This window comes from Anarrhichthys ocellatus, unplaced genomic scaffold, assembly GCF_004355925.1.
Source record: "Anarrhichthys ocellatus isolate YVR2014 unplaced genomic scaffold, GSC_Weel_1.0 scaffold9, whole genome shotgun sequence".
NCBI classification, from domain to species: Eukaryota; Metazoa; Chordata; class Actinopteri; order Perciformes; family Anarhichadidae; genus Anarrhichthys; species Anarrhichthys ocellatus.
This window is the reverse complement of record NW_022280039.1, coordinates 6,958,642-6,985,889: the sequence shown is the minus strand read 5'-3', so window position 1 is coordinate 6,985,889 and position 27,248 is coordinate 6,958,642. Positions and strand designations below refer to the sequence as shown.

At 41.8% G+C, this 27,248-nt stretch overlaps 1 protein-coding gene across 12 annotated transcripts in view; it reads right to left on the bottom strand.

Annotated features, from left to right (window-relative positions):
- The window catches only part of arvcfb (ARVCF delta catenin family member b), a 201,035-nt gene that overhangs the window by 110,702 nt on the left and 63,085 nt on the right, over positions 1-27,248 (bottom strand). For 8 of the 12 annotated variants that reach the window (XM_031848921.1, XM_031848910.1, XM_031848919.1 and 5 more), the window contains 3 exons: positions 18,322-18,417; positions 12,999-13,089; positions 11,775-11,996 (listed from right to left, as the gene is read on the bottom strand). In XM_031848921.1, coding sequence (XP_031704781.1) covers positions 11,775-11,966 — 192 coding nt within the window. In that variant the 5' untranslated portion in view covers positions 11,967-11,996; positions 12,999-13,089; positions 18,322-18,417. Of the gene's footprint in view, positions 1-11,774; positions 11,997-12,998; positions 13,090-16,253; positions 16,472-18,321; positions 18,418-27,248 lie in introns of all 12 variants that reach the window. The other 4 variants (XM_031848914.1, XM_031848912.1, XM_031848913.1 and 1 more) reach the window with 4 other exon arrangements.

Genomic DNA, 27,248 nt, shown 5'->3' with positions numbered 1-27,248 from the left:
TCTCTCTCTCTCTCTCTCTCTCTCTCTCTCTCTCTCTCTCTCATTGGGTCTATGTCTGGCATCTTTAGTGGGGTGGGACCAGTTCCCTCTATGCACTCCAGCTGCGTCTGTCAATCCATCGACCCCTCCCCCTTGTTACCAGAGAGAGACGAGGAAAAAGAAGAGGAGGTGTGGGGGGGGCCTTTGCCTCAAAAGTTGGCCCTTTTGAGGCAAAGGCCCCCAATACGCTGCACATTTTTACACCCTACACACACACAGCTCCCTTTCTCCACCTCTTTGTCCCGTTCCTCTCACTGCACTTGATATAAGGGAGGGGTGGGACGTACGTGAAAGAATTCACATTCAAATATCTATGACTGTGACCAAGACTGTCAAGGAATGTTAATCTACTAACGTAAATTGAAGCTTAACTAAGGACAACTTTGAGAGACGTTTGGAGTTACAAAAAAGGAAGAAGGAGGAAAAGAATGACTCGACTTAAAAAAAAGAAAACAGAGAAAGGTGAAATCCCAAACGGAGGGGAAATGGCTGAGGTTACGCATTCCACAAGCCTGGTATTTCATGTGAATGTTACTACTCCATTTGTTCTTAATGAAATAACTTGCCCGTCATGCACCATTACATTTACTATTTACTTTCAACAATACCATTAAGAATTCATCCAACAAACATTACCTCCAAAAAGTGGTTTTAAACAAAAGGTTTATCATTTAAATTACGGTGCATTGCTTTCTCTTAAGTGATTTGCAATATCACATTCCATTTAAGCCATTTAAGCACTGAGTGAGTTTCATAACCCTGTTTAAAAATCCATTAAGTGCTTTGGTATACTCATGGGAGCAGATTAGAAAAGAAGCGGCACTCTTTATTTCCTCTGTGCATGTGTGATTTGCCGGTGTCCAATTCATAGTTTTATGTTGTGATTATTGTTTTTTGGAACATTTGCCAAATCTCAAACCATCTAGACTCGAACTACACAATACGTCTCCTGCCACATAGCAGTGAGGTGAGCTGTACCTAGCGTTAGCGTTTGGCTCAAAGCACCACTATACAGTATGCTTGACATGTTTACAATGGAAATATGCAAATTTTTCGTGGGTGTACTGTTTCCCTTTACCGTCTTGGTTTAGCATGTTAAAATGTTACTATTTACCAATAAACACAGAGCACAGCTGATGGGAATGTCACTAGCTGGTTTGTTTTCCATGCCATGATGCTGCTGGATGGAAAGTTAAAGGATCACCAAAGTTTTTACAATTCATCCCGAGGGGGACAGGAAATTTCATGGCAATCCATTCAATAGTTGTCAAAACATTTAACTCAAAACCACAAATGTCAAACTCATCACGGTACAAGAGAAATAAATCAGGGGGTCACCAATTAGGATTCATCTCCCGGGGACCATGAATGTCTGTACAAACTTTCATGGCAATCCATCAAACAGTTGTTGAGATATTTCAGTCTGAAACAAAGTTGCGGGCCGACCAACAGACACTGCCATCCAGGGAACTAAAACAACCAAAATGCTGTTGTTCTTTTCATATGCAGACAGGTAAAACACACACAAAATAAAGTAAAAATAGACAGGACAGTTTGAGGTGAACTAAATATCCAAAACAGTATATTCAACATGTCCTTTCAAAATAATTCCTGGAATGAGTTCAACATCACAGGTTGGTGATACATACAGTTTCCAGAAATACCTGCTACTGTCAGAAAAAAAGCAAAATTCTCTTGAGTATAGCCAACCCACGCCTGGGCCTTGTACCATAAATGTACAAGCTGTATGAATAATCCAGGAGTTGCAATCAAAGCTCCAGGAGTCAGCTCTACTCTGTCAGGACGTATGGCGTGAAACAGATGGTAGGAAGGTTAATGTTCAGCAACAAGGTGTGCGTTGACAGCCAGACATCTCCAATAAAGCGGCATCTGTTAAAATCATGTTTTTCACTTCCATCCGAGATGCCAGATGTATAGAAAACACAGAGAGAAAGAGCGAGGAGCACAAGTATTTCCAAAAAGTAGAAAGAAGGCAGGAGCAGCTTGTGGTATATATATGGCATTTCGGTACAACAAAAAAAAATGTTTTTATAATCTTCAGTTTCAAAGGAGACTTTAATGGCATCTCATTTTGAACAGTACTTCAAAAGCTTCTCCACTCTGCCAAGAGTACATTTCTTTGGAAACCCTACTTTACCTTGAAACCTTAACAAAGAGATCAGTAAGTTCAAACAAATATTACACAATACACAAAGCAGGTCTACTAAGACAAGTGATTTTAAAGATAGTACGGACTTTGCTGCTCTAAATTCTTTAAGGCAATCACTGCAAAGTGCAAGGGCCTTGACAAAACAATAACGTGTGAGAATCTACAGCACCAGGATGATGTGCTCTGTTACAGGCTGACTGCTGTTATCTAACAATGGCACAGCTTGCAAAAAAGCCCTCATCTAATGAGTCTTACTATCATGTTTTATTTTATTTTCCCCTCGCAAAATGGCTACTCAGCGATGCAGAGGATTAGAGTCCAATCTATTGGGGGCTTTTGTCTCGCAAAAAGGCAATTTTCCCTTCATTAAGGGACATAAAGCTCTGTTTAAATGACATCACTTTAGATCAAAAGGTTCTATTTTCTGTTTTCATGTTGCTGTACTGTGATTGCACAGTAACGTTTTCAATTCAACTATGACTGGATTAGGCTTTTTCTTAGTTTTTTCATCTTGTCACGCATAATTAGGACTCTGAATGAGGGACAAACAACAGAATCTGAACCAGTCTGAGCCTGACATGCAGCAAATCATCAACTTTTACACATAAACAAAATGATCATACTTAATTAGTTGTTCCATGACCTGATAGCCCACCTTCACGGCAATTTTCATGAGTGACTCTTTTTGTATTTTTCGAGATTTCTCGTTGACAGATGGGCCATCTAACTGGTACTCCAGTCAGAGGTAAAATTCCATTTTTCACATGCCTCAGAATATGTTTACATGTTGGCTGATGATCCACAGTTTCTTGGCAGGTTAGTCAGCCACTGCATCTGATGACCAGCTTCAGGAATCCTGTTTGTTGTGTCATTTTGCTCAGAAATGAATAGACAAAAGGGATGACGGTCATCTGCATTTATAATTGAGATTCAACTTGAGAACGTTAAAGGTTTGTTTTCTTTACCATATATGGCATATGTGCTTGGTATATATGCCATTATTCAGCTTGAATGAGGCCCTTGGAGAGAGGACTGTTGAGAGCAGTGCCCGTCTATTCACACATTCCTGCCCTATTAACCATCCCTCTCTAAGAGAATCACTCTGAGACACTCAGACAGTTCACACAACATATCACCATCTTCAACTGCACCAAACTATGAAGAGGGCCCCACGGCCTGGCTTCAACTTGTGACAATTTACATGATCTTTTGACAAAGTGTGTGTGCAACTCTAAGGCACAAAAAAGCAAAGGTTTGTAAATTCCAGACTCTGTGATGTTGTCTTTTTCTGTCCAACAGTGAAATGTGAATCAGCCTGGGGGCCATGGCAGAGCTCATACAGTCAGCCAGAGTGCAAAGTCAATAGATGTGTGTGTGCTTCTGACTGAATTGCTCCAATCTGATCGTATGCCCAGGCGGCAACCTCCAGCTCTGCTGAGTGAAGCCAATGCGGAAGGGTCTCAAAACTTGCATTCTCTCTACGGGCCCGCAGGGGGCGACTCCTCCGGCTGCAAAAAGAAGTCCGATTGTATGGAAGTCTATGAGAAAATTATTTTTTTATCACTTGATTTATTCCCTCAGTAAACATTGCAAACTTGAGTTTATGGTCTCAACTGCTTGTTTCAAGTCGTATTCAATACAGCATGATGCTCATTTAGTAAATGATGATCCCTTTTAGAGTAAAACAGACCATAAAGCGGGGTATGCTTTAGGGCGGGCTTACTGTGATTGACAGGTTGCTGCCGCTACCAGAGACGTATACGGCATCTCTACGTCGCTCCTCCGCATTCCAAATATGGTAACTTCAGTTCATTGGTTGTGAAAAAAAAACATGGCAACGTCCGTTATCTAAGATGGCGACGGCGAAATTTCGCCGAACTCAAGGCTTCAAAACGGCAGTCCACAAACCAATGGGTGACGTCACGATGACTACGTCTACTTCTTATATACAGTCCATCGGTATAGCACCTACTGTAGCTGCACATACGCCTGATGCAAAGAATTCACGTGCTGATAATCTCTCCAATGCACAGGCAGGTTGAAGAGAGAGGACTTACTGGAACTTGCAAATACCCCGATGTTTCCTTCTGTAAGCATTAAATCAAAGACTTATATTTGAGGCTAATTCCAGGTAAAGTACCAACCTGAGGGTTACAGCTGCCCCTTCTGAGTTGATTCATCTATTATTTAGTTTGTGGGTCTTTCGGGGACTATTTCAGACGAGCCGATTGGTCTGCCTTAGCTGTTTTTGTTAGATGCAGAGTTTGAGCTTTTCAGGAATTGTGAATACATCTCTGGTATCCAAACACTTTTCAATTATGTCTACTTGCATTTTTTTTAATTTAACAATAGATCTGAGAGCCATCTAATGTATTTGCATGTATTTGTTGAGTGACAACCATATGGGAAACAGTTTTGCAGTTTATGCTGTCGAGAGCAGAACACACTGGGGTGAATTTGAAAAGAAACCTTCAGCACTAAGTCCCTTTTGCCATTAAGGAAATTGTAGTCTCGAGGAGTGTTCTGTCCAATAAAGTCAAAATTTACTCCTGCACACTTCCCATGCTTGTAAGTCATGTAGTAAAATTGTCGCAGCAGTGTGTTAAACTCATGAGGATAATTAAATCAAGGCTTTCAAGAACACCTCCAGCCCTATACTACAAAGTCTGTTTTCAATTGAGTTTTTTGCCAGTTGAAAGGGGTCAGCATCTAGCCCTGTTTGGTTATCCTGCTGGACACTGGGAAGGGCGAGGTCACATTCCTCTGGTGGCGCTGTGAAGGTGAGGGGCTTTATTGTAAACACATGGGCAATAATTTAGTCTATGAACTTAGACTAGACCAAGTAAACAGTCTATTCAGACTACCATGGTCATCTTTAAGTACATTTTCCAGAAACTTTCAGACTGAGGCAGTGCCCTTCAAAGTTAGGGAGCCTCTGTGTTCACCTATGCGAGTACACAGAGAGGGTGTCTGGTGAAGGAAATGGGAGCAGTGTTCAGATACCCCTCTTAGTGCTTTTAGTGAGTATAATGGTTTAATGGATTGTGATCAAATGGCACGGAGGTGCACCAGGACAGGCATTAAGTCCAACAGCGTTGGGGCTGATTTGAAGGATGGATGTTTGAGCCACCCCAGAGCAATATAAATAGCCCACAGTACAAAAGGCTTTTCGGCTGTCCCCCTCCTTCAAACCTATTTCTCCCTGTTTGTCTGCACAACCCCAACCTTGAGTAAAAATTCCTGTCCTTCCATGTTAGACCCCGGACCAAGCTGACACTCTCTCCCCACCTGGAGCAGTTAGCAGTGTGATTCATGGGCCATCGCCTCAATCTTGACTCCTAATGTTGAAGTGGATTGAATAAAAGATAACCTCGAACATAAATGGCAGCTCTGCCTAAGTTTAACAAGAAGCAAGTGGAGTTAGCCCTTTAAATGTTTAAAACATTTATTAGATTTGTAAATGGATTGCATTGCCTTTAGAGACCGAGACATGCCCACGATTGTTGGACAATCCACTTTTCCACCAGAGCACCAGGTCTGCTTCCCAACCTGGGCTTCTGGATCTGCACAGGGTTTTTTTGACAGGTAGAAAATAAGAAAAATGACGTTAATCTTTTAGACTTTTCTCCAATCTTTGCATATTTCATATGAAATACTGTATTGCTTTACCTCTTCAGGCTTCTGAAAAATATTCAGATGAAACAATCAGAGAAGAAAAAAATGCTCTTTGACTGAAGTACTCATAAATTATAGACATGCAACCCGTGACAAGGAGTCACAGGGAAATATTGCATCATGTTCAGGGGTCACATGAATAAAGGTTGGAAACCACTTTCACCACAAGCAGAAATATTTGCAGCTCAAGAATGTTTTCTTTTGACACTTAAGGAAAAGTCTGAATATTGTGTTTTTATTAATAATAATATTAACATAAAGACAAGCTCTGCTAGTTATGACCCTGAGAAGAAGTAGTGTGACGTTGTGGCAAATTGTGCAACATTAGTTCAAAATCAATTCACACATGTCACCGGGCACAAGACAAGGCTGAAGACAAAGAAACAAAACATGTTACTACAGACAAAGAACGCACCGAAACACAGACTCACTGGACATCATGCATGGGTCCCTGAAAAAAAGCTATGAAAGTTGAGCTCAAGAAGTCACTTAAGGAAATTAAGGAAAGTCTGGACCTGGAAATCAGTATTGTGCCGGACAACCGGCCACAGACTCTTTGATCAATTAAAAAAAAGAAATTGTATGCCTTAACACCAGAGGACCAAGTAACCTTTAAACTGCTACATAGCACGATTAAGTGCTCCATCAGGAAACATGGAAAACAAGCACCAACATTAGACTTTAAAGGTGACTATTCTGCAGGCTGCTCCATGAAGCTACAATATCAGAGAAAAGTGGTGTAGCTTGGCACGGGAATTGTGTGGCATACAAAGATAAACAAAGGAGGTATTTTCACACCAAGGTAATTAGGGTGTTTATGGGAGGAGAGAAAGTTCCTGATGGCACGGCGAGGGATGAAGACAGGGGAAGATCGAGGAGGGAAGGGGGTTAACTAAGGCTCATTGTTAGGCAGGTGATTTACGAGGGTACAGGGGCTCCCGGGCCCCGCCAGTGGAAGGATGGATCTTCTGTCGCTATAGCACCCTCAGCCCTTTGTTTCCATTGTGCCGAGGCAGGGCTGGGGGGGGGCTGTGGTGATGAAAGTGGGTGGAGGGCGGCTGGAGCGATTGTTGGTAGAGTGCTGTTGTGCCATCGCAGGGCCGGGGCCTGTACCTCTTCACCGCAGACAGCAGCACAGATCAAAGGCTGCACTGTTCCTGCTCTCAAAAGCTCACAAGCCTTTGAAAACTTCCCACAACATTTGCACAAGGGAATGATATGCCTCTGCAATGCTTAGAAGTCCACTGAATATGGCATCTGAATACCAAACACCAAAATTTAATGACACCCATAGTGTGAGAAATTGTTTGCTTGTCAATGCAGCCAGATGATTGTATGCACCACAAAATGGAATCTGTGCACGTGCCGGGCAGCGGCCGTGGGTAGATAGATCAGGCGTCTGGTGTATATGAAATGAGGTCACCTTCTGCAACCAGACATGGTTGTCTGAGCGCTGTCTGCCTTTCTCCACACAGAGAACTGTCACCATGCACCAGTTGACCTTTCGGAGCCTCTGCGATAACGCTCCTTCAGGCAAAAATCAATTACCACAGGCCAATGCAATATCAAATGAAGAAAGGGTATGATCTTAGCATGTGAGTGGCCACATGTTGGGGCTGTCGAAGGATGCAGATTGAAAGGCGCCTCAGTCCGTGTCACTGAATCTCTACTGATAATTTCATCAGAAAAGCTAATGGAGTGTCCGACAGCATTGTTCTGATGTTTCTCACAGGACGTCGCAGTGTAACCACTCTAATTCTCTTCCTTGGCTGCAATTCATACAGAGTAGTATTGGAGTGAATGAGGATCAGAATTGAATTAATAAGGTCTTAGAAAGTAGGGCAGTGCTGTTTACATGAACCTCTCCCACACTTATTGTCCCAATACAATGGTCAAAGTGTCTTGTGGTGATCTACCTTTGTATACCCTGTGTTAACATCATGCAGGGCCAAATCAAAAATCCGAAAATTATATTTGAAACCCGTTGAGCCACAATATTCTTTAATCCTATTTAGTTGTGTGCTCTCCAGCTAAACAAGGTGACTTGTGTTCATATCAGAGGGTGATTTATTTGTGTTTGGGACTATTATGTTGTCTCGACTCTCTGTAGGACAAATATAAATCATAGAAAACAGAGAATATGTTGCATTTTTAGCCAAAGAAAACAACATGGAACTCTTGAAAAGCTTCAACCATAATGGTTCAACACATCAAAGAGTGTCCAGCCACACTATTGTAGCAGTGGATGAGTCTGTGCTAAGGCACAGTGATGCTTTAAACTGAATGCTAACTTCAGCATGGCAAAATGCCCATAAATACCCTTTTCATGGATTTAGCTTAGCGTAATAGCATACTAACATTTGCTAATTATCACCAAACTCAATGTATAGCTGAGGCTGATGCAAATGTAATTTGCAGGTATTTTGTAATAACCAAGCCTTGGACAAATTAAAACGTTGACCCGATAATGGCACCATATCAAAAGCCAGAGACTCCAGTGTCTCCGGCCACAGCTGGCGCCAGCACAGAGGGATACACAATTTCAACCTCATGGTGGTGTTAAAGGAAAATCAGAGGATCAACAAAGTCAGGAGATGTCATCCTCTGGGGACCATGAATATGTGTACAAATTTGCATGGCAGTCCATCCAGTATTTGCTGAGACTTCACCATGTTTCAGTTGGAACCAAAGTGGTGGACCAACCAACATTGCGATCCCTAGAGCCACGCCATTGGATTGACTAAAAGCTATTTCCTATTATGCAACAAATTTATGTTCACATGAACATTAGCCAGAAGATTTGTCACCAAACTCAACAGCTCGAGAGGCTACAAATCTTCTTGACTTTAAATTTGAAGAGGAAATGACTGCTATATTTCCGTATAATACTGTCAAACCATCAGTGAGCGATTTATTTGCATCATTGGGCTGCATGCCAGGCCCATGCCTCACTCCACATCCAGGCTGGTCTGAACAGAGGAGTTTCAGAGCACTGTTTGAAGAGACCGATCATAAAGTGATGTGCTGATATGTGTGAAGTAATCTGCATCAAGCTCTGTGAACTGAAGACTGTTTTTCTCGTGTTTATTCGCTCCCCACTCGGCCTGCTCTGTCTCTCTGGGTCGCCTGTGTTAAAACGCTGACAATACTGATCTCAATGATGATGGCAGATTAAAGAGTAAGGAGCCAATCTGTTCTGAAATGAGCACCTTGTAGCAAAGCGCTATTTAGATCAGTGGCTTATCACTCTCATTAGACGTCTATTTGAATCTGATTTCATTTATCATACTTGGTCCATTTTTCCTTTTCTGACCCCAACTTTAAATAATGGCAGGCCTCATTGAGTCTGGCCCTTGGGTTGTGAATCTGAGCCCTCGGTTACTGATCCATGATCTGTTTTAATCCATCATGCAGCCTGGGGAGTATGTGTGAGTGTGTGGTAGAAACTAAGCAAGGAAAAAACGAGAAAGAGAACAACCTGATGCATTTCTCATTATGTGAATGGAGTGGGTCTCACGATGCAGCACACATAGACATTTACGCACAACACTGCACCTTCTGCCCCAAAGCTGTTTACCCCAGAGCAGACACTGATCAAACCCCCCCCACCACCCCAATGTCCAATTTGCTTTGGCATTCATAGGTGTTTATGATTAAGCCAAAAGTCTAATGCCTGGTGACTGAATGACATTTCAAAGTGATGTAAATTGAGGCGGTACTCTGTTATGCCCAATTGACTCCCTAGTTTGCAAATAGGCAGGGTGGGGGTTATCTATGCGTCTGAACTGGGAATGATAGCACGAGAGAGAGATGGTTAATTCACTGCCTGTCATGTTAAGCCCTGTCCACTAAATCATTGACCAGTTTATGAGGAGGGGAGGATATCTCACTCTGTCTTACACACACACACACACACACACACACAAACATAGACGAATCAGTAACCTAGCGGCACCTCCATTAATGTGGAGGCAGGTCATAGTGACTCAGTGTCTGCCAGCTGTGCTAACAGGTGACTTTCAACTGAACGCATCTGAGGTTGCTCATAGTATCTTACCTAATACCCATCTGACAATAAAGACAGATGGGTATGTATTTGAAATTGATCAAAGTAAAATTGACAGCTGAGGACAATTAAATATTCTGCTCCTGTTTTCAACAGCTGCCATCACTACGAGCAACCACGACACATTCGGCAGAGAGTCACCAGCACAACGGACACCATTGTAGACTAACATTACGTGTTCTGTTTAGGTTGCCTTAGTTTGAGCAACTAAAATCACGTTTCACAATGCACAGTTAGTTGATTGAGCTGATTTATTCTGTGGGACCACCGCAGACCCTAGAGACAGTTTGCCTCAGCTGATAACTGCTCAGGTTCTTCTCAAACTCCTAGACATTGTTGTCAAAAGTAATGCTACATAGAAAGAAAAGATAAAAGAAGAAAATCGGACACTTCTTAGGACAGCTTGCATTCAAAAGCATGCATATTGTAGGCATCGATGTATAAGGACAATTTGATACAAGGTTTGAGGAGGGGCCCCTCTCATTCCTATGAAAGTTGCTCAGTGGCACATTTAGCCACAAAAGTTCAACTTCCGAGTATAAAATTTGGATCTTCTGTACTGCTTCCGCACAAATGGGCCCATAGAGCAAGTGCACTAGTGTTTCCTTTAAACTAGCATATCAGTCGCTCGATCACGCATTCATTCGCATGAACGGACGGAAGAAAAATAATGATGGATATGATTTTTTACAACTTGTAGGACTTAATGATTTAAATAATGATTTCTAAATTAAAAAAATATATACTGTGTATATCCACTGAGTTACAGTTAATTCCACGGTTTTGCCACTATGTCAAATTTGCTTCAAAGCCCTTTCACCCCTCTTCCTGGGAGCTTGATTGTACGGAGACAACGGCGGCTTGTCTACTTTCAGTATTTCACAGGATTTTTGAAGAAAAGCAGCAGATTACCCCCTGTGGTGTGGGAGGGGACGACGAGTTTACTTTACCCTGCTAATACTTCCCTGCATCCTCTTCGTTATCCCTTCATGAGGCCAAATTGGCAGCAAGCCCTTTACAAATGAACACTGACACGACTGTTGACAAAATGTGAATGCAGGCAAATACAACCGCAGGCAAATGTAGGCAGTTTCATCTCTGCAAGTCTTGCTATATCAATAATACATGAGACTGCCTCCTTTACTGTGATTAAAGGTGATGTATCCAACTGCTACAGGTGCCTGCATCACCAAATTGTGCTTTCAAATTCAGGTTAGTGAAACATGTGTACAGCCTGAGAGGGTTTCTTTCTTTCTTGTGTAAATCAATGGGCCGTTGTGATTGCTGACATTTTTAGGGGATTACAGTTGTCTCATTTCTACATCTTACATTTCCTGCTTCCGCATAATCAGCCAGCATTGTCAGGAGCCCTGGCCAGGACTCTAATGTCCCCCAGACACTGTCCAGAGCTGGGCGAAATGCCACATCCAATCAACAGCACCACAAGACAATATCAAAGACCAGCGGGCAAAATGAGATGGGATTGAATGGTAAACTGTGGCGTAGAAGGAACAGAGGTTGAATCTCATCAGCTCATTTTTAAAGATGAGTCACCGCAGAGCAGAATATTTGACAACATCCAGGACAGTGGGTTCAGACGAACTGGAACAAGTGTTCCAAATCACAGAGAAGTTGAACAGAGAGATTATTGAGTCCCACCAATGATGAAAAGCAATGACCGTGAGCAAACAAGGCGATGGAATGATTTTGGTCTGATTGAAGGCGGGGGCAGGAGAATGTTGCTTTAGAGAGGTAGGAAGTGAGGCAGACACAAGTTGGTTAAAAATGAGGGGGGGGGTTGGCCAGTATGCTGGCATCATTTACCTGCATCACCACCTGCTGCCATGCTAGCAGTTGGCTGGTAGGGGGGTTGGGAGTAATGTTGGAGCGCTCTAGCTGCAGGTTGACATGGCGACGCTCCTCCTCAAGGGCTCGGGTCAGCTGCTCAAAACGCGCCTCCTGCTCTTTCACGGAGGCCAGAATGCTGGCGGCCGAGCGAACATCATAGTCCTCCATGTCCTAGTGTTGAGTCGCAGTTGTACAAATCTTCCATGTTGGGAAGGGAGGAAAGAGAAGGGGGAGGAGGGGGCACCAGGTCATTATAGATGCCCTGACCCAACGGGCGGGGCGAGCGGCATCAACAAGCTGCAGCAAGTTCAAAGTCAAATACAAGACTTACTTATGGGCTAAGATGGGACATTGGTGATTTGGCACACAGCACACACTTTATATGATGATCATGATCAAAAGACCAACATCACATATCAAAATGGAACAATTAGAATGGCTGACTGGGTGACTGGGGAGGCAGCGTCATAGTACAGAAAGTCTGTTACAGTCTAATTTGTTTAAGTTTGACTATGCTTTCTTGAGCCAATACCAGACGAGCTCAAATTCTCCCCACAAAGGGTGACGACATGGGGAAGTCTCTGATACTCCAAGCCCAGCATAGCAAAAACATTAATGAGGATGCTCTGCTGGGTGCCAATTATGTTTTTATTTTCACAAGTTTGAGCCTTTCTTGTAATTAAGACAATCCTGGCACATGTACAATTCAATACAGTTCTGCTGTAACATCAGCGCAGCAAAATGGAAACATGATTCACAAATTACAACAAAGGGAATGAAATGGCACAGTGCACACTCACAAAAACAGAGTCTTGTTTTTGGACATCCAAAAGGCGGAAGGGAATGATGTCACCCCTAACAAATGAACAATCATAGCCAGCGTGGAGGAATGGGCACTGTCATTGGATATAGTCATGCACAGAGCCATAACGCAGACTGACACACAAGCACTGTTGCCGGCACGAATCCAACACATGCAAGCTTAACACAGCCACCCATACGGACACTCGGGCTTGGTACCACACACACATACACTGCCTATCATAAACAATCATGATTTCTAGACGACAGTTGCAAGCCACAATGCGTATCACTGTCACACACACTCAGATATCCATAACTGATAGTGGCGTGATATCAAGGGGGTTGACGGCAGAATAACGAATGGAGTTGGAAATACCACACCGCAGCAATACAGACCTAGTAGATAAGCAGGCTGAGAGGTGTTAGAAAACAGACATCCCCCACTCTAACAGAAGCAGAAGGATGAGACAGCAAGAAGAACGGGGAGCTGGGAGAGAGGAGAAAGAAAAACAAAGGGATGACAAAAGAGAAAAAGGTGTTAAAGAGGTTAAAATAAAAAGCAACAAGCGACATATGCTTCTTCTGACTGGGTTGTATTTGACCCAAGTCGGATGAAACAGGTGCAAAAAGTATTTGAAAATTAGTACACGATCATCTATGTGCATTTTTCATAAATCTTCAAGACTCAAAGTACATGACAGTTTTTACAGCGGATCCCAAATCCCAAAGTTCACTATACGTCATTAAGTTGTAATAATTGAATTAATCAAATATCTGTTTGAAAATATTTAGCACTACATTATATTATCGGGAGAAATGACAAGGGCCTTCAGCTGGGTCCTACAATATCAGCTAATCCTGTAAAACTGTGGATCATGTTCAATGACAACATTTTGTAAAAGCAAACAATGCCAACGGTGTATGGTGCATAATAAAAAAATACATTTGCATTTAATTGACATGTTTGCGTGTAGAGGATAGAATACATACTGCATAGGGAAGAAGGAACCAGGGGCTAATTGTTGCCACAGGGCCCCTCAGTGGGTTAATCAGGACACGTCTATTTTACAAAACATTTCACTTTACAAGCAACATTTTTCACAGGTGCAGCAGGAGCGATGTGTTTTGTATGTGGGTGTAACATAATATTCTGGCCTTGGACTGGACTGCTCTATCAGAGAGTGAAAGACATGTTTGTCAAGCTGAAGAAAAATCACAACCCAGGGTGAACTTGTGCCAGTCAGCATCATTCTAAAAAACACTGTGGTGAGGACAATCCTTTTGTCCAATATTTAGGGCTTCAGAACAAACATGTAAGAAGTGTTCCTTCAGACATCAGAATGTTGACGAGAGAAGGTACTTTACAAAAACTAAGAAATGGCAAATAAGTCAGGAGACACATTACATTAAAGCATTTTGGGTATTTTCCAGCTGACAGACAAAGATTCAGGACGGGTGGTTTGGCTCGGCGGGGAATGATCAATGCAGATGCAACCATTAGAATGTTAAACAGGTCGGATTAGTGCGTGCGTGTATGCATACGCAGGATTCATTCTTCAATATAGGACCTGGTGAAAGTCAGGCCTTTATTCCCTTTGAAGCACACAATCTCTCTTTGATGTTTTCTGAGCGCTGATCATTTATTTATCTGGAATGGAGTCTTGTCTGACACAACTCTTCCTTCACTCTTCATCACAAAGGAATATATTCTAAGGGGCATGTGTTTTAAAAAGTTTGACTCCATATCCATGTGAATGAAAGAAAAGGTTCCTTAGGTTGCTTTACCTCTGTATGGGAACATGAGCTCTTATTAATCAGCAATGTACGATTTTGAAACATTGTTCTCCCTAAAATATGTCTGACTGGAATGATTTTACAGTCATCAGCTGGTAACTTAGTCTCAGCATGGAAACACTGGGCGGTGTTTCCATGCAAGCAATGACTGCTTGCAAAAATAGCATCCTTGTCTATTTCCAAAGCTGTCCACTACTTGAGATAAACGAAAGCAACAGGGTACCATGCCATGTTGATTGGACATACTTGATGACAGAGTCTAGTGATTCCCACCCCTGGAGAGTTGGGGGGCAATGTGGCCGTTGCTTCCTGAGTCCTAAATGGAATAAAATGGCAGGCATGTGAGCTACGCACACAGCTTATCATTAAACGCCAACTTCTGGCCCTACTTAAAATAGCACAGGGAGGGGCCTCTGAAGAATTCCCCTCTGCTCCCATGACAGCCCTGCTATTTTAAGGTTCGGTTCAGCAGATGTTTGCTAATGGTCTGCGTCAGAGGGGATAAAAACATAGACGAGGTCTGCACGTTTAACCCCATCCTCAACTACACACTACTTAGTCTGAACTTTATGTCATGGAAACATATCAGAGTACAACTCAAAGGGCAGGAAAGTCATTGGTGGATGCCTCCTTATGAGTGGAGGGGAAGCTCACTGATCAAATAGATTCGATTTTTAAAAAGGAAAATGTTTAATAAATTACACAAAGGTAAGTGTGTTCGATTGCACTGCTCTTTAGGCGTAAACATATTTAATTAAAAGGAAAAACAGTCTCATATTCCATGTGTTGAGGACGCAGCACAACACTGGCTGCTTCACTTGTGCTATTCTATGGCTTTTGTGCACTTCAGCACAAATCGTCAGCTCTAAAAATAGCCCAGTAATAAATATATCCACACACACACACACACACACACACGGCCACAATTCTGAGTGTGGATCCGCAGATGAGATGCAGCATTCGTACACTTCAAAGGCTCGCTGGAAAATCCAGTAATAAATCCTTGGCTCCTTATTCATCAGGTCCATTGGACTCCCCTAAAACAAATCTCCCAATGACAAGACCCTCTGCCATCTTACCCTCTCTGTAATAAACTGGCAACCATTTAAGTCCTGTTTTTCTCAAGAACAGCTTTAAATTAGCCAGCAGATAGGCGTCTGGTTTTCTCACTATGACACCACAACTGAAACATAAAAATAGAGCTTCAAGGGAGAACAATGTCCTATCTAATGTCCAGAACTGAGACCTTGGTGATTCCCCCATTGCCAAGATGAAAGTCTTGTTTTGTGTGTATGGAAACTTTTCCGCCTTGAGTAACATGCAAGCACTCTGACCAGAGAAAGCTGGAGTGACCGAGCAGTCAATTAGCTTAGCTGACTTTGCTTAAACAGCAAGTCTGGGTCTGTCTGAAGATAATAACATTTGCCTACAACCACTTCTAAAAATGTTAATTTATGGTTTGAACATGTTTATAGCTTCAGAGGTGCTGGTTTCATGACCACTGGATAGAGGCAGTTTAGTGTTTTCCTTTCTTTATGCTAAGCTGTGCAATATATTCATATTTAGAGGACACATATGAGAAGGGTATCAACATCCTCATCCAACTATCAGCAAGAAAGCAAATTGCCATAATTACCAAATACAAACTATTGCTTTGACTTTAATCTTATATCAGGAACCAAAGAGACAAAAGAGGACTACAGCTACTGAGGAGGCCGTTCGGATCAGAAGTAGCAGCGTGTTTCGAGGGGTTTGAGATTGGATTATTAGGGGGATGGGGGGAACAGATTGGGAGGTTTAGGATGAGGATAATTGAGTGTGACCATCAGTGCCCGATATTGAGTTAGAAGCATTCACCTGATTAGGGACTATAGGTGGGTGGTGGGGTCCTTCCTTCCCCACTCGCCGTCCAATTTGCCCCTTTCCAGAGGCTGTAATTGCGGCTCAAATTAATTCCTTGTCTAAACCTATCATATGCCCATCTGAGGATGCAGCTCTCAGTGACACAATTAGGTACTTAGAAACACCTGCTCCTTTTCCTGCTGCACGTGTGTGGAAGTGGTGGTCTTCATTGGCTGTTGAGGATTATACAATCATAAAGTCAGAAGGTAGATTGGTGATTTCAAGGGATATTGCACTGCTTTAAACTGTCATTCCAGAGCCATTCATTTCAAGGCTCTTGAGAGAATATGTCAAAGCTCTTACAGAGAGTGATTGACAGTGAAGTGATTCATCATAATGTCAATCTGCTGTGTTGGGAATTTCACGAGTTTTTCACTCTTTAAAAGTGCTTCTCATGAACATGAAAGTCATGTTGAATTAGTCTTATAAAGAAAAACACCATCACTGGATGACAGACACGACAGCTGCACATACGTGTTGTGATGTTTCAAAATGTTTTTAATAACTGTAGCGAAGCCAAGCCTTCAGCAGTCTTTTTGAAAGAATGCCACAAAACACAAGGCGCAATTTATTTATCATAAGTGGCAGCTTTACCCCAGAGTATAAGCTAATATCACCATATTCGCCAGGCTATGATATAATGAATGGCTACTGGAAGATGATTGTCATTTCCAATTAAAATCTAATATTCTCAGCAGCGCTGGACTGATACTAGTGACTAAAGTTTTAACAAGATGCAATACATAAAAATGAAATGCACTGTCACCAGGAATGAACCTCCCACCAATTAAGTATTCCAGTCATTGTTGCTTTGTTGCATCATAGTGAGTGTTAATTCCCAAAGGGGTATTGCTGAGTGATGCCAGGATAAGCAAAGCTTAGCGAGTGATGTGTGGAGCCCATAGCTGATCACTTTCTCAGCCAGAAGAAAAGAAATGTAGTAGATGTTGTTTACCCTCCATATTTTATTTCATCCTTTGAATCATATGCGGAGGAACACTGACAAACACAAACAAACAGATATGCAAGCACATACACACAAGCACATACATGTCTTTGTTAGTCTCTTTGAAGAGATGGAACATTCCATTAAGACTAATAGATACTCATATACTTCACCATAACAGAAATATGCTACAAAATACTGGGCTGTGCAAAGCTTCTGCAAACAGCTGTCTGTTTTACATGCCTTCTCTTCCAATCAAAATTTGAATATTGCATTACATTTTGAGGTTTTAACCCAATCCTTGATCAGGGACTATAACATGAGCTTCAGTCCCTACATTATAAGCAGCCAACTGTAAGAAGGTCAAGGTTCAGAGTAAAGTAACCTCTAGATATTTACGAGATAAAAGTTGGTACCTGACTGTGAGAAGATGATTAAAGAAGCAACACACACGTTACTTTAGGCACGTGAAAAGCAATGCACAACGTTTTGATAGACATGAACATCAGTCACTATTTCTAGTATACTCTGTGACCTACTTCTTAAAGAGAGAAAAGGCACAAAAGAGTGTCTCCAAGTTTAAAGTACAGCGAAGGCATGCAACAAAAATAACAAGTCTTTTGCAGCAAATAAGACATCCAAATTTCAGTTAGGCGCCCAGGTTGTATCTTCAACAGGTGACAGACTGCAAACAGGCAATTACACAGTTGAGTCTGTCTTTAGAAACTGGACCAGAACAAACATCCTCTCCTGTTCAGCTGTAAAATATACTAAAAACTGTGAAGAGAACCAAGGCCGCCTTTCAACTGACATTTACCTGAGCTGATTCAACTGTGAGAATTATTGAAATCAGAGCACATTTCCTGGAGGAAAAAGCTCCTGAATGTATTGAAATAAAAATCATACAAGGCACTTCAGCGACAAAGTGAAGCGAAGTAAAGTGAAGCTCTCTCGAGCAGATATGACAGAGAAAGTGAAGTCTTAAAAAAAAACTGTCAGGAAATGTAATTACTGCAATGATGAGCTGAACAAAGTGATTAAAGGAGGCTAGAGGTGTAGAGAGAGAGGCTGGTGTACCTTTGATGTCGGTGAGTGCCGTCAGACCACAAGTACGCTGAGGATAGGCGTAGCTCGGTTATAGTCGACTCGTTTGTTCAGTCCGCCAGGGGAGATCTGTGGATACAAAAAAACAAAGACATAAGTATTGAGCCAACACGATGACACTGCATTGTTACTAAAGGGCTCTTATGTAAAACAAAGACATATAGTATAATATATACAATAGTTGTTGTTTCATCCTCTCCTGCCGATCACTTGTGGTGTACCACAAGGCTCCGTTTTAGGTCCAAGACTGCTTTATGTTTACATGCTTCCTTTTGGGGCCATTTTTCGCAAATAAAATGCTGCCGCTATTGACGATAGCTTGGCCATTTAAAAATTGCAGGTCTGCGCATGACACGTGCAAGTTGTGGTCTGCAGTGATTTAACTCCGCCTTCTAGTATCTGCAGTGGACAAGAGGCGTGATTTTCATTTTCATGCCTTCGACACCCTGCTGCATGTTTTCATAACACCTGCCGATAATAGCAGTGTTCTCACTCTCATTAACTGTTGAATGTCCAACCGCTTTTGGTACTAGACTACAGTAAATCAGAGATCCTTTTACTCGACACACCCAACTGCTTTCGGCTGATCCGTAATAACCGTGACAGTCTGTCAATAAATGTTAAACGTGTGGTTAAATATCTGGGAGTGCTTTTTAAGCCTGACAACAGTTTGGGATGTTTACAGGAGTTGTACAGTCCCGCTTTAATAATCACTCAAACTAGAAATACTGCCTCGAAGTTGTATGCCTCCGCCAACCAGTCACTTTGCAGTGTACATCCATGTCCATTCAAAATGTCAATACTTCATAATTTAATGTAAATAAACATTTGTGGGACATTGTCGTACTCAGCGTATGAGTTATTGAGTTTACTTATCTAAATCTATTTTCTGCTGATCTGGAGAAAGTTATCTCTCCCTTTATTTATATCCTATTTGTTTAAGCCAGAGTTCTCTCGTTATGAGGAGATCTTAAAATGGAAGCAGGGATCTTAACGACTCAAGGATGTGTGATCACATCACCTCTATTTTATCTTCCCTTTACTGGCTTCATTTCATCTCAGAATTAATTTCTGAATGTTACTTGTTACATCAAAGGCTAAAGTAGTTCAAGCCCCAAAATACATCTGTGAACTCTTAGCCCCTTATGGACAGGACACGCCTTCAGTGTGAAGGCTCCCCAGCTACTTCTGTGTCAACCTTTAAGTCCCTGCTTAATATACGTATATTTCTTCAGACAGGCATTTTCATGTGCTGTTGGCTGATGTCCAAAATCCAAACATTCAGTCAATATTTCTCTAGACACTAATATTCTCCAAGGAAACTCAGGATAATTGTATAAATATGTAATTATATTCAAAAGATACAACAGCTATTACTGCTGCTACAAAAAAAGAATAATTTCCACCTAGGAGCTTCACGTAAAGATCTAGTCTACTTATCAGTTTTTGTCGTAACGTTAGAGCGATCAAAGGAACCATAACTGATTTAATGAGCCATTCGCAGTTTCACTGTACCAGCCGTGTGTACTTAGACTTGCATGGCTTAATCTTTGAGACAAGCATATGCTACTGGCAGGATCTGATTATTAACAATGAGGCAACACTTACTCGATACCTTCAACAAACCAATATGTCAGCCTGACCTTAGTCACTGCACCACCTCAGAAACATAGACATCACAGGTACACACACAAAAAAAAGAGAACAGTGTCCAATACTGCAGCACAAATTGGTTTTGATACCATGATTCATACTGAATCATTCTGCCATACACACCAACCTGTCCGGTGGCTCTTTGATGGCTGCAGAAACAAAAGCCTGGCAGCAAAACCGCTGGATCGACTGCACCCTTGAAGGTGTCACTGATGATGAAATCAAACGCACCCTGACACACGCTTCCTCACCAGCCAACGTTCATTTCATGAATATGGGTTTAATGAAATGTAATTGTTCCATAAAAATTGCCTCATACTTCAAGCAACACTCTGGTGGAATATTTATTTAAAAAAACAACAATTCCCAAAATGAGGTCAACAGCAGTTCATTTCAAATGATTAGCTGTTATGCGTAGATATAACTGGGGTTCAGATGGATTCTTGATAATGATGTTCAAGAGCAAAAGTTACTTTAAAGAGTAGATGAAATTTAAAAGAAGAAAAGTTAATTCTAACAATCTTATTTCTTTTTTACATTCATATTTACATCGTTTTTCCTTAACATAAACTAAGACACCATCCTTGTGAAGCCTGACGAATCAAATGCCCACTGAGTTTGAACTGGATGAATGTCTGCTTTAGATCAGAAACATGAACTACTGCTTTAACTTTTAGTGTATAGTCAGCTCTCCACAGGATAAGTATCTCCAGATGCAGCTCTAACTTCAGGCCAAATATGCATCAGAGGAGGAGTGAAACCATGTAATGTTTCATTAACTGTGATCAGAAGACACCCACAGTGAGTTCGAAAAAAAAAAAAAAAAAATCAATACAAAGTCAACTTTCCTCTCTGGGTTTAAACTGGCTCTCGGATTAGAATATTTCTCCCTCTCCAGGGATTCCTGGGTGTGTTTACTTCAAGGACAGATAGGCTCTGAGCACCTTGGATTTCTGCTACAAACATCAAAGGTGAAGCTAAGCCTGGCTGCATTAGTTATCACCTTGTCTCTCTCCCTCTCTGGTTTTGGACAAGACTTGACATCGCTCCTGAATGGGGATTATCTCGACACACAGTCACAGTTTACAGCAGCGGCTTGATTATTACACATTTCATTCTCTAATGTGATGCGATGCGATGCTCTCGAGTTGGCTCTTGTGGTTTTTGCTTTGGTTCGACAGGACAGCAGGACAAGAAGCTGGTTTTGGAACGGTGAGATTGATTGTCAAGAGATGAATGAATGATGCTCCTGCCACCCTCATCTACTGCCATTTTACCTTCCTGGTCCTGTGGAGCTGATCAGAGGTCAGAAGTGGGAGTCTGTGATTATTGTGGGCGACAGTCGAGGGTTCCTGTGGCTCAAGAGGTGTCAGTAAATGGCCAAATCTGACACAGTGCTGACACATTGCTCAAATATTGGAAGTCATATTGCTTCAGGGACCTGTGCTGTGCAGCTCTGTGGACTAAAATGTGGATAACAAGACATTGGTGTGAATGTTCAACATAGCATTTCCGTGGGTAAATGAAGACATGGAAAAGAATCAGTGGCCATGCCTCAAGCTGACAGAATGTCATACTCCCAATACCCACATCCAATCAGATTTATTTACACAGCACCCAGGCAGATTCTTTTTTTCTGCTCTTGGTTCTGTGTTGACATTTTTCACCACTGCCCCTGATACCGCCGTTGTCATTTGACAGTAATAACTGCAGAGCCTTCGTGCAATATTTGCGTTTCATATCAGCGCCTCATACCTCACCTGCTGGGCATTATGCAGACAATTGCATATTCTATGAAGACTTGTCCCCCAACGACCCACATCGTTTGGAGAGCATCCCCGTGTAATTCTGTGATTAATAATGAATGCAGAGTGAGGGTTTGCTCGCTGACTGACTGTCTGCTACACTGATGAAGGTCTTTCTTCAGCTGTCAGTGCCTCTGCACACTCACATAGAAGAACCTCAGTCACATATAAATGACCGACTGGATAAGCAGACATTGCTCATGAGCGTCCCTGCATGCATAGAGATGTCTTTTTCTACATTCTATGTGTATACAATATATTTTCTCCAAGCTTACATTTGTTTTTGAAGTATCACAAATATGTTGCTTTTTTTTTTATTGTGTAGAAAAGTGAGTGTTAAAAAAAAGTACATGAACACATGTACGACCCAAGAAATTATACAAAGTAAGACAAAGACAAACTGAGGATAATAACACAGGTTTAGACTGAAGAGTATAAAAGTGAGAAACGGAAGTGTGTGTGTGTGTGTGTGTGTGTGTGTGTGTGTGTGTGTGTGTGTGTGTGTGTGTGTGAGATCCAGTTAATGGGTGAGTGAGGGGTGTTGATTGAGGTTAGGTAGTACACAAATACTGTACATGTACATATTTGGGGCGACCATGGCTCACTGGGTTAAGAGGGTTGTCTGGGAGCCGGAAGGTCAACGGTTCAATCCTCGACTGGGACGTGTCGAAGTGTACCTGAGCAATCCCAGGCTCCCGGGGTGCCTGTCATTGGCAGCCCACTGCTCCCTATATACAGGGATGGGTCAAATGCAGAGACAAATTTCCCCTTTAAAGGGATCAATATAGTATAATAAGTTAAATTTAAAAAAATTATTCCTATACAAATGTATTTCTAATTAAAGTCCACCTAGGGGTGAAACACTACTGTCACCCAGAAGGCAGCTGGTCATGTCCCATGTAAAAACATATGTCAATGTTGACTTATTTTAATGTTACGTTACTAAGTCATTTTGTTGCATCAACATAACCAAGTAGTTTTGTTTTGTTTTGTTTCAATTCACAATGATTTTAACAATGCACTTTCCATCCGGGAGAAAATATATATTTTTCCCACAAAAAACGTAATTGAGAATGTATTTTAGTTGTATGGGAACAGAAGAGACAGGGTTGATGCAGGTTATCTGTGGCTGCAGTGAGCAACCTGAATAATTGTTGAGGTAACTATGTAAATGTAATGCTAAATCTGAATGTGGAAATAAAATGTAAGTGGACGCATTAACTATGTTATACTACTGCGCGTGAGGATCAATCTCCAGCAAGTTCTCCAAGCAAAATGACAAAGCCGGTTGTTTGACATGGCTTTCCAAAATGACTATGATGAAATATTATAGGAACATTTCCCCAAAACTATTCCTATAACAGAAACCACCGTTGACTGTTGGTTGACAGGATAAAAGAAAAAAATATAAAAGTGGTACTCTGTCTTAATGAATTCCAAAAAAAGGTATTCAGAGTTGTGCACCAAAAAACAATTGAACAAAAGGCATTCAGAGTTGTGCACCAAAAAACAATTGAACAGAGGTGATGAAAGCATCTTTAGCATGTATACTAGCCTACTGAGCCACAAGGAAGCCCCACTGTGAAACAGCGTATAGTACTGTTGTGCCTCAGGTTAACACATGACTCATATTCAATGTCATCCATTCTCTCTCTTCTTTTGCTTTGCTTTTCTCACCTGGCTCTCCCCAGTATGCAGTCTAATAAAAACAGAGAAAGTTGCAACCTATTGCAGCTGGTTTGGAGCACTCTGTGCTCCGACAGAATCCCCTGACGGCTCTGTATTTCCAGGTAATTGCGCAGCTGAAAGCAGAGCTAAGACACATTGTACTGCAAATGCTCTTCCTGTGTGTGCAGGCTGTGTTTGCAGAGAGCAATAGTTAATTGTGTATTCCAAGAGAAAAATTACAGTCCATCATCATTAGTCCAGACAAACAGGCAGGCGTGCGTCACCCAAAAAACAAGTATAGTTCAGTTTTTACCACTGATCCCAGAGAGCCGACCTTGTTTCACGCTTCTTTCATTGCAGGCAGAAAGAAGGCATCTCGCCCCATCAGAATGTTCCACCTCTCAAGATGTTAATAAAGAAAGTGTGATTGAAAGAAATGGCCTGGCAAAGAGAGAACGATTTCCTGCCAAAACAAAGTAACAGAGATCACTGAGAAGTTTGAAGGGCACAAGGGGGAAGGATGAGACATTGATTGGCCTGTTTGTTCTTTGGACTGTGCAGAGTAGGATTTCTTACATATTCAAGCGGCTTGCTTTGAAAGTTGAATTTGTCACAGATTCATTACAGGCAGACTGTGATCAGTAATGCAATCCGCAAGCCACGACCTTGGTTTCATCACCTAATGATGACTCGCACATCATAAACCCAACATGGGGAAGCATCCTGCCCCACAGCACTCCTCAACCTTGTGACTGGATTTGATAATAGATTCTCCAGAGAAAGAAAAATATTGATATTATTCATACCAAAGTCTTTTGAGATGCTGGGAGACAAAATACACTCCTCTGTTTAGAGTAGAATCATATCCCACAATGGTGCATACAGCCTCGATTAGGCTCACCACAATGGTTTGAAACTGCCTGCAGAAAGCCATTAGCTTGTTAAATTGTTCAACTGAAGTCAGTAGTCTGAATGTGTTACAGAAGTGAAGTCATTTGAACTTGTTATAGATAGACTGGCGCAATTCATTTTGACTTAATTAACAACAGAGAATGATGTGAAGCTATAGTGGCAGACCAGCCTGCAGTTATTCAGGTAAACTAGCCGGCTAACTTTCCAAGATCATTATTACCATGATCATGCATGAACAGCGAAAAACAGTGACATTGTTTTCAAGCTTCCTTCTTTGCTATTCAACATTGAAATTTAGCTCTTAACAACTTGTGGTGTTTCTTTGGCTAAACCACCTGAGGATTAACTGATGAAGTGAGATAAATGTTTGTATTATTTTGCTACAAAGTCAATTGCATGTGATGTGAGACATCCATTAACCATCTGCAATCTCACCATTAATTGTAATTTACAGTGCTGCTACAATTACCAATGAGACAATGAAATACAAACCAGAAAGGTCAGATTACAAAAATAGATCCGTCACTTTGAAGCCTCATCAGACGATGAAGGTGAACAATGCACATCCGAACAAATGTGTTGGTCAACCGAAAACCTGCAAATGTTTGATTGGAGATTATGTGCGTTGCTGCTTGGTATTTTGTTTTTCATGCAATTTTGTTTTAAATATTGCTATGTTGTGCATCAGCGCTAGGTGTTTGTCCTGTAGGTAGAGTATCAGTGTGTCATTCATTGATTTTTACTAGAAACAGCAAGGTGTTTGATCGGCATTGCTGATGACAACATAGACGGAAGCAATTCATTCCAGCCCACCTCCATGGTGTCAGGTTGTCACCTAAGACAGCAGTAATAACCAACAACCTGCTGTATAGAGAGCCACCTCTCTGCCTCTCATCTCAGCAGGGGCTGACGCCTCGATCAGAGCAGAGGGGTTAATAAGACCTCTGGCGCAGTGAGAAATCTGTTACACCTGAACCGTCTCAGTTTGCTGCTTGAGCTCACTCATGTCCCCTCTAACGCACAGATGTAACTCCGTCAGCTGAGGGACAAAAACATGCCAGGTAACTTGTGGCGTATCCACTGCAGGTTTACATTGATGTCGTAAGAAATGTGTTGCTCTGCGAGTCTCTGCTTCTCTGCTCTCCGCTGTTTACGGTCTGCAAAGTCAGGAAATCAGTCATCATTTTCCACGTAACGAACATAATGTTCTGCCGTTGAAAGTAGCTTACAAAGGAAGTCATCCAATCTTGGTGGAAAAAAAAGCTGACACCTCTTCCTTCAAAATGATTAATAGCACCAACCCAAAACAAATCCTGTCACAGCTTGATGAATGGTAGGTAACGTAAATCCCTTAAATGATAACACTTTGACATATCGAATAATCTCGGTTTTAGAAGGATTGAACGATAAGATTCAGGTGATGATTGATTAAAGCTGAGAGTGTAGATTTTAGTGTGTGTGCAGGTCCAACCCAGGGCTGGTGATTGTGGATTCAACCCCATCACCCTCAGCATCGTATGAAACATATGGAGGATCAGTCTCCCTGAATGAACAACAGAGACTGGCTAAGGAGGAGGGAGTTTTTTTTACACACTGTTGCTTTGAATAAAAGATCCATGCTGGGATTTGCGCATGACGGGCAGCATCAACCCTGCACTCGTCAATTATGTAATAGGTTCCACCGCAGCCTGACGAAACCCTCGGCTCTCATCGGTATCCACAAAGACAGCGGAAGACTTTATCTGGGATATCAGAGAATGTGAAGTGGGAAAGAGGGACGGGGAGATTGTGTGTGTGTGTGTGTCTGTGTGTGTGTCTGTGTGTGTGTGTGTTGCAGATGTCAAAGCCGTGAGGAGATCAAACATTGTTCTGGGATGTTATCAGCTGCCTCTATTTGCAGCGGAGGTGAGGAGAAGCACCGTCACGCAAGCAAGTTAAACTCCTATTACTGAATATATATGTAAAAAATGTTAAACCATGAACTGAAGAAATCATAATGCAAACACTGATATGGACAGAAATTGATTACACTGTCAGAGAAGCATTAATTTACGGACAATTCCCTTAATGGACCCTCAATTAAAATCATATATACAGAAGCTTTATGCTATTCACATTTATCTAAGTCTAAAATGTTTGATAAAAGATATTCTGCAAGTGAAAAAGGCTGAAAATCGTTAAGTGACGCACGCACTACATCCCTGCTAACAACTCTGAATTAAAGGTGACCGAGATGCTTTCCACTTTGTCTTCCTCTCTTGTTTTGTTTTTTTCGCAATAAGCCACAGTTCATTACACAACAATAAACACTTTGTTTATGCCCATTACTGTGTAATTAAGAAGGACATATTGTGACCAGTAACGAGCGGATGAAAACTCCAGGGGAGAACAACTGATTAATTGTTGACAATCCTAAATCTAATTGCAGTTAACTGGCGCAAAAACACAACAACAAAACAGCCATTCATGCGAAGTGAGGCTTGAAACTGTGTGTGTGTGTGTGTGTGTGTGTGTGTGTGTGTGTGTGTGTGTGTGTGGAGTGGACCTCCAGCATGAAGGTCATCACTAGTCTGGACACTGACAGTTACATCTCCCGTCATGAAGTCAGCCTCAATAATTAACTTCTGCTCCAAAAAAGGAAGTGGTTATTGCATCTCAAAATATAACATCTACATCTAACAAACTTCAGAAAGCTCTGGACTGAGAACTCAATTACTAATCAGCTGAAGCCTCCAACAGTGACTGAGTGACGGTTTGGCTCTTAAAACGACTGCACTTTCCCTCGGGGCAGGAAGGGAATTCAGCCAACTGTAATTGGCCACTACCACATTTCTGGTAAACTAAAGGGGCTTTTTTTGGAAA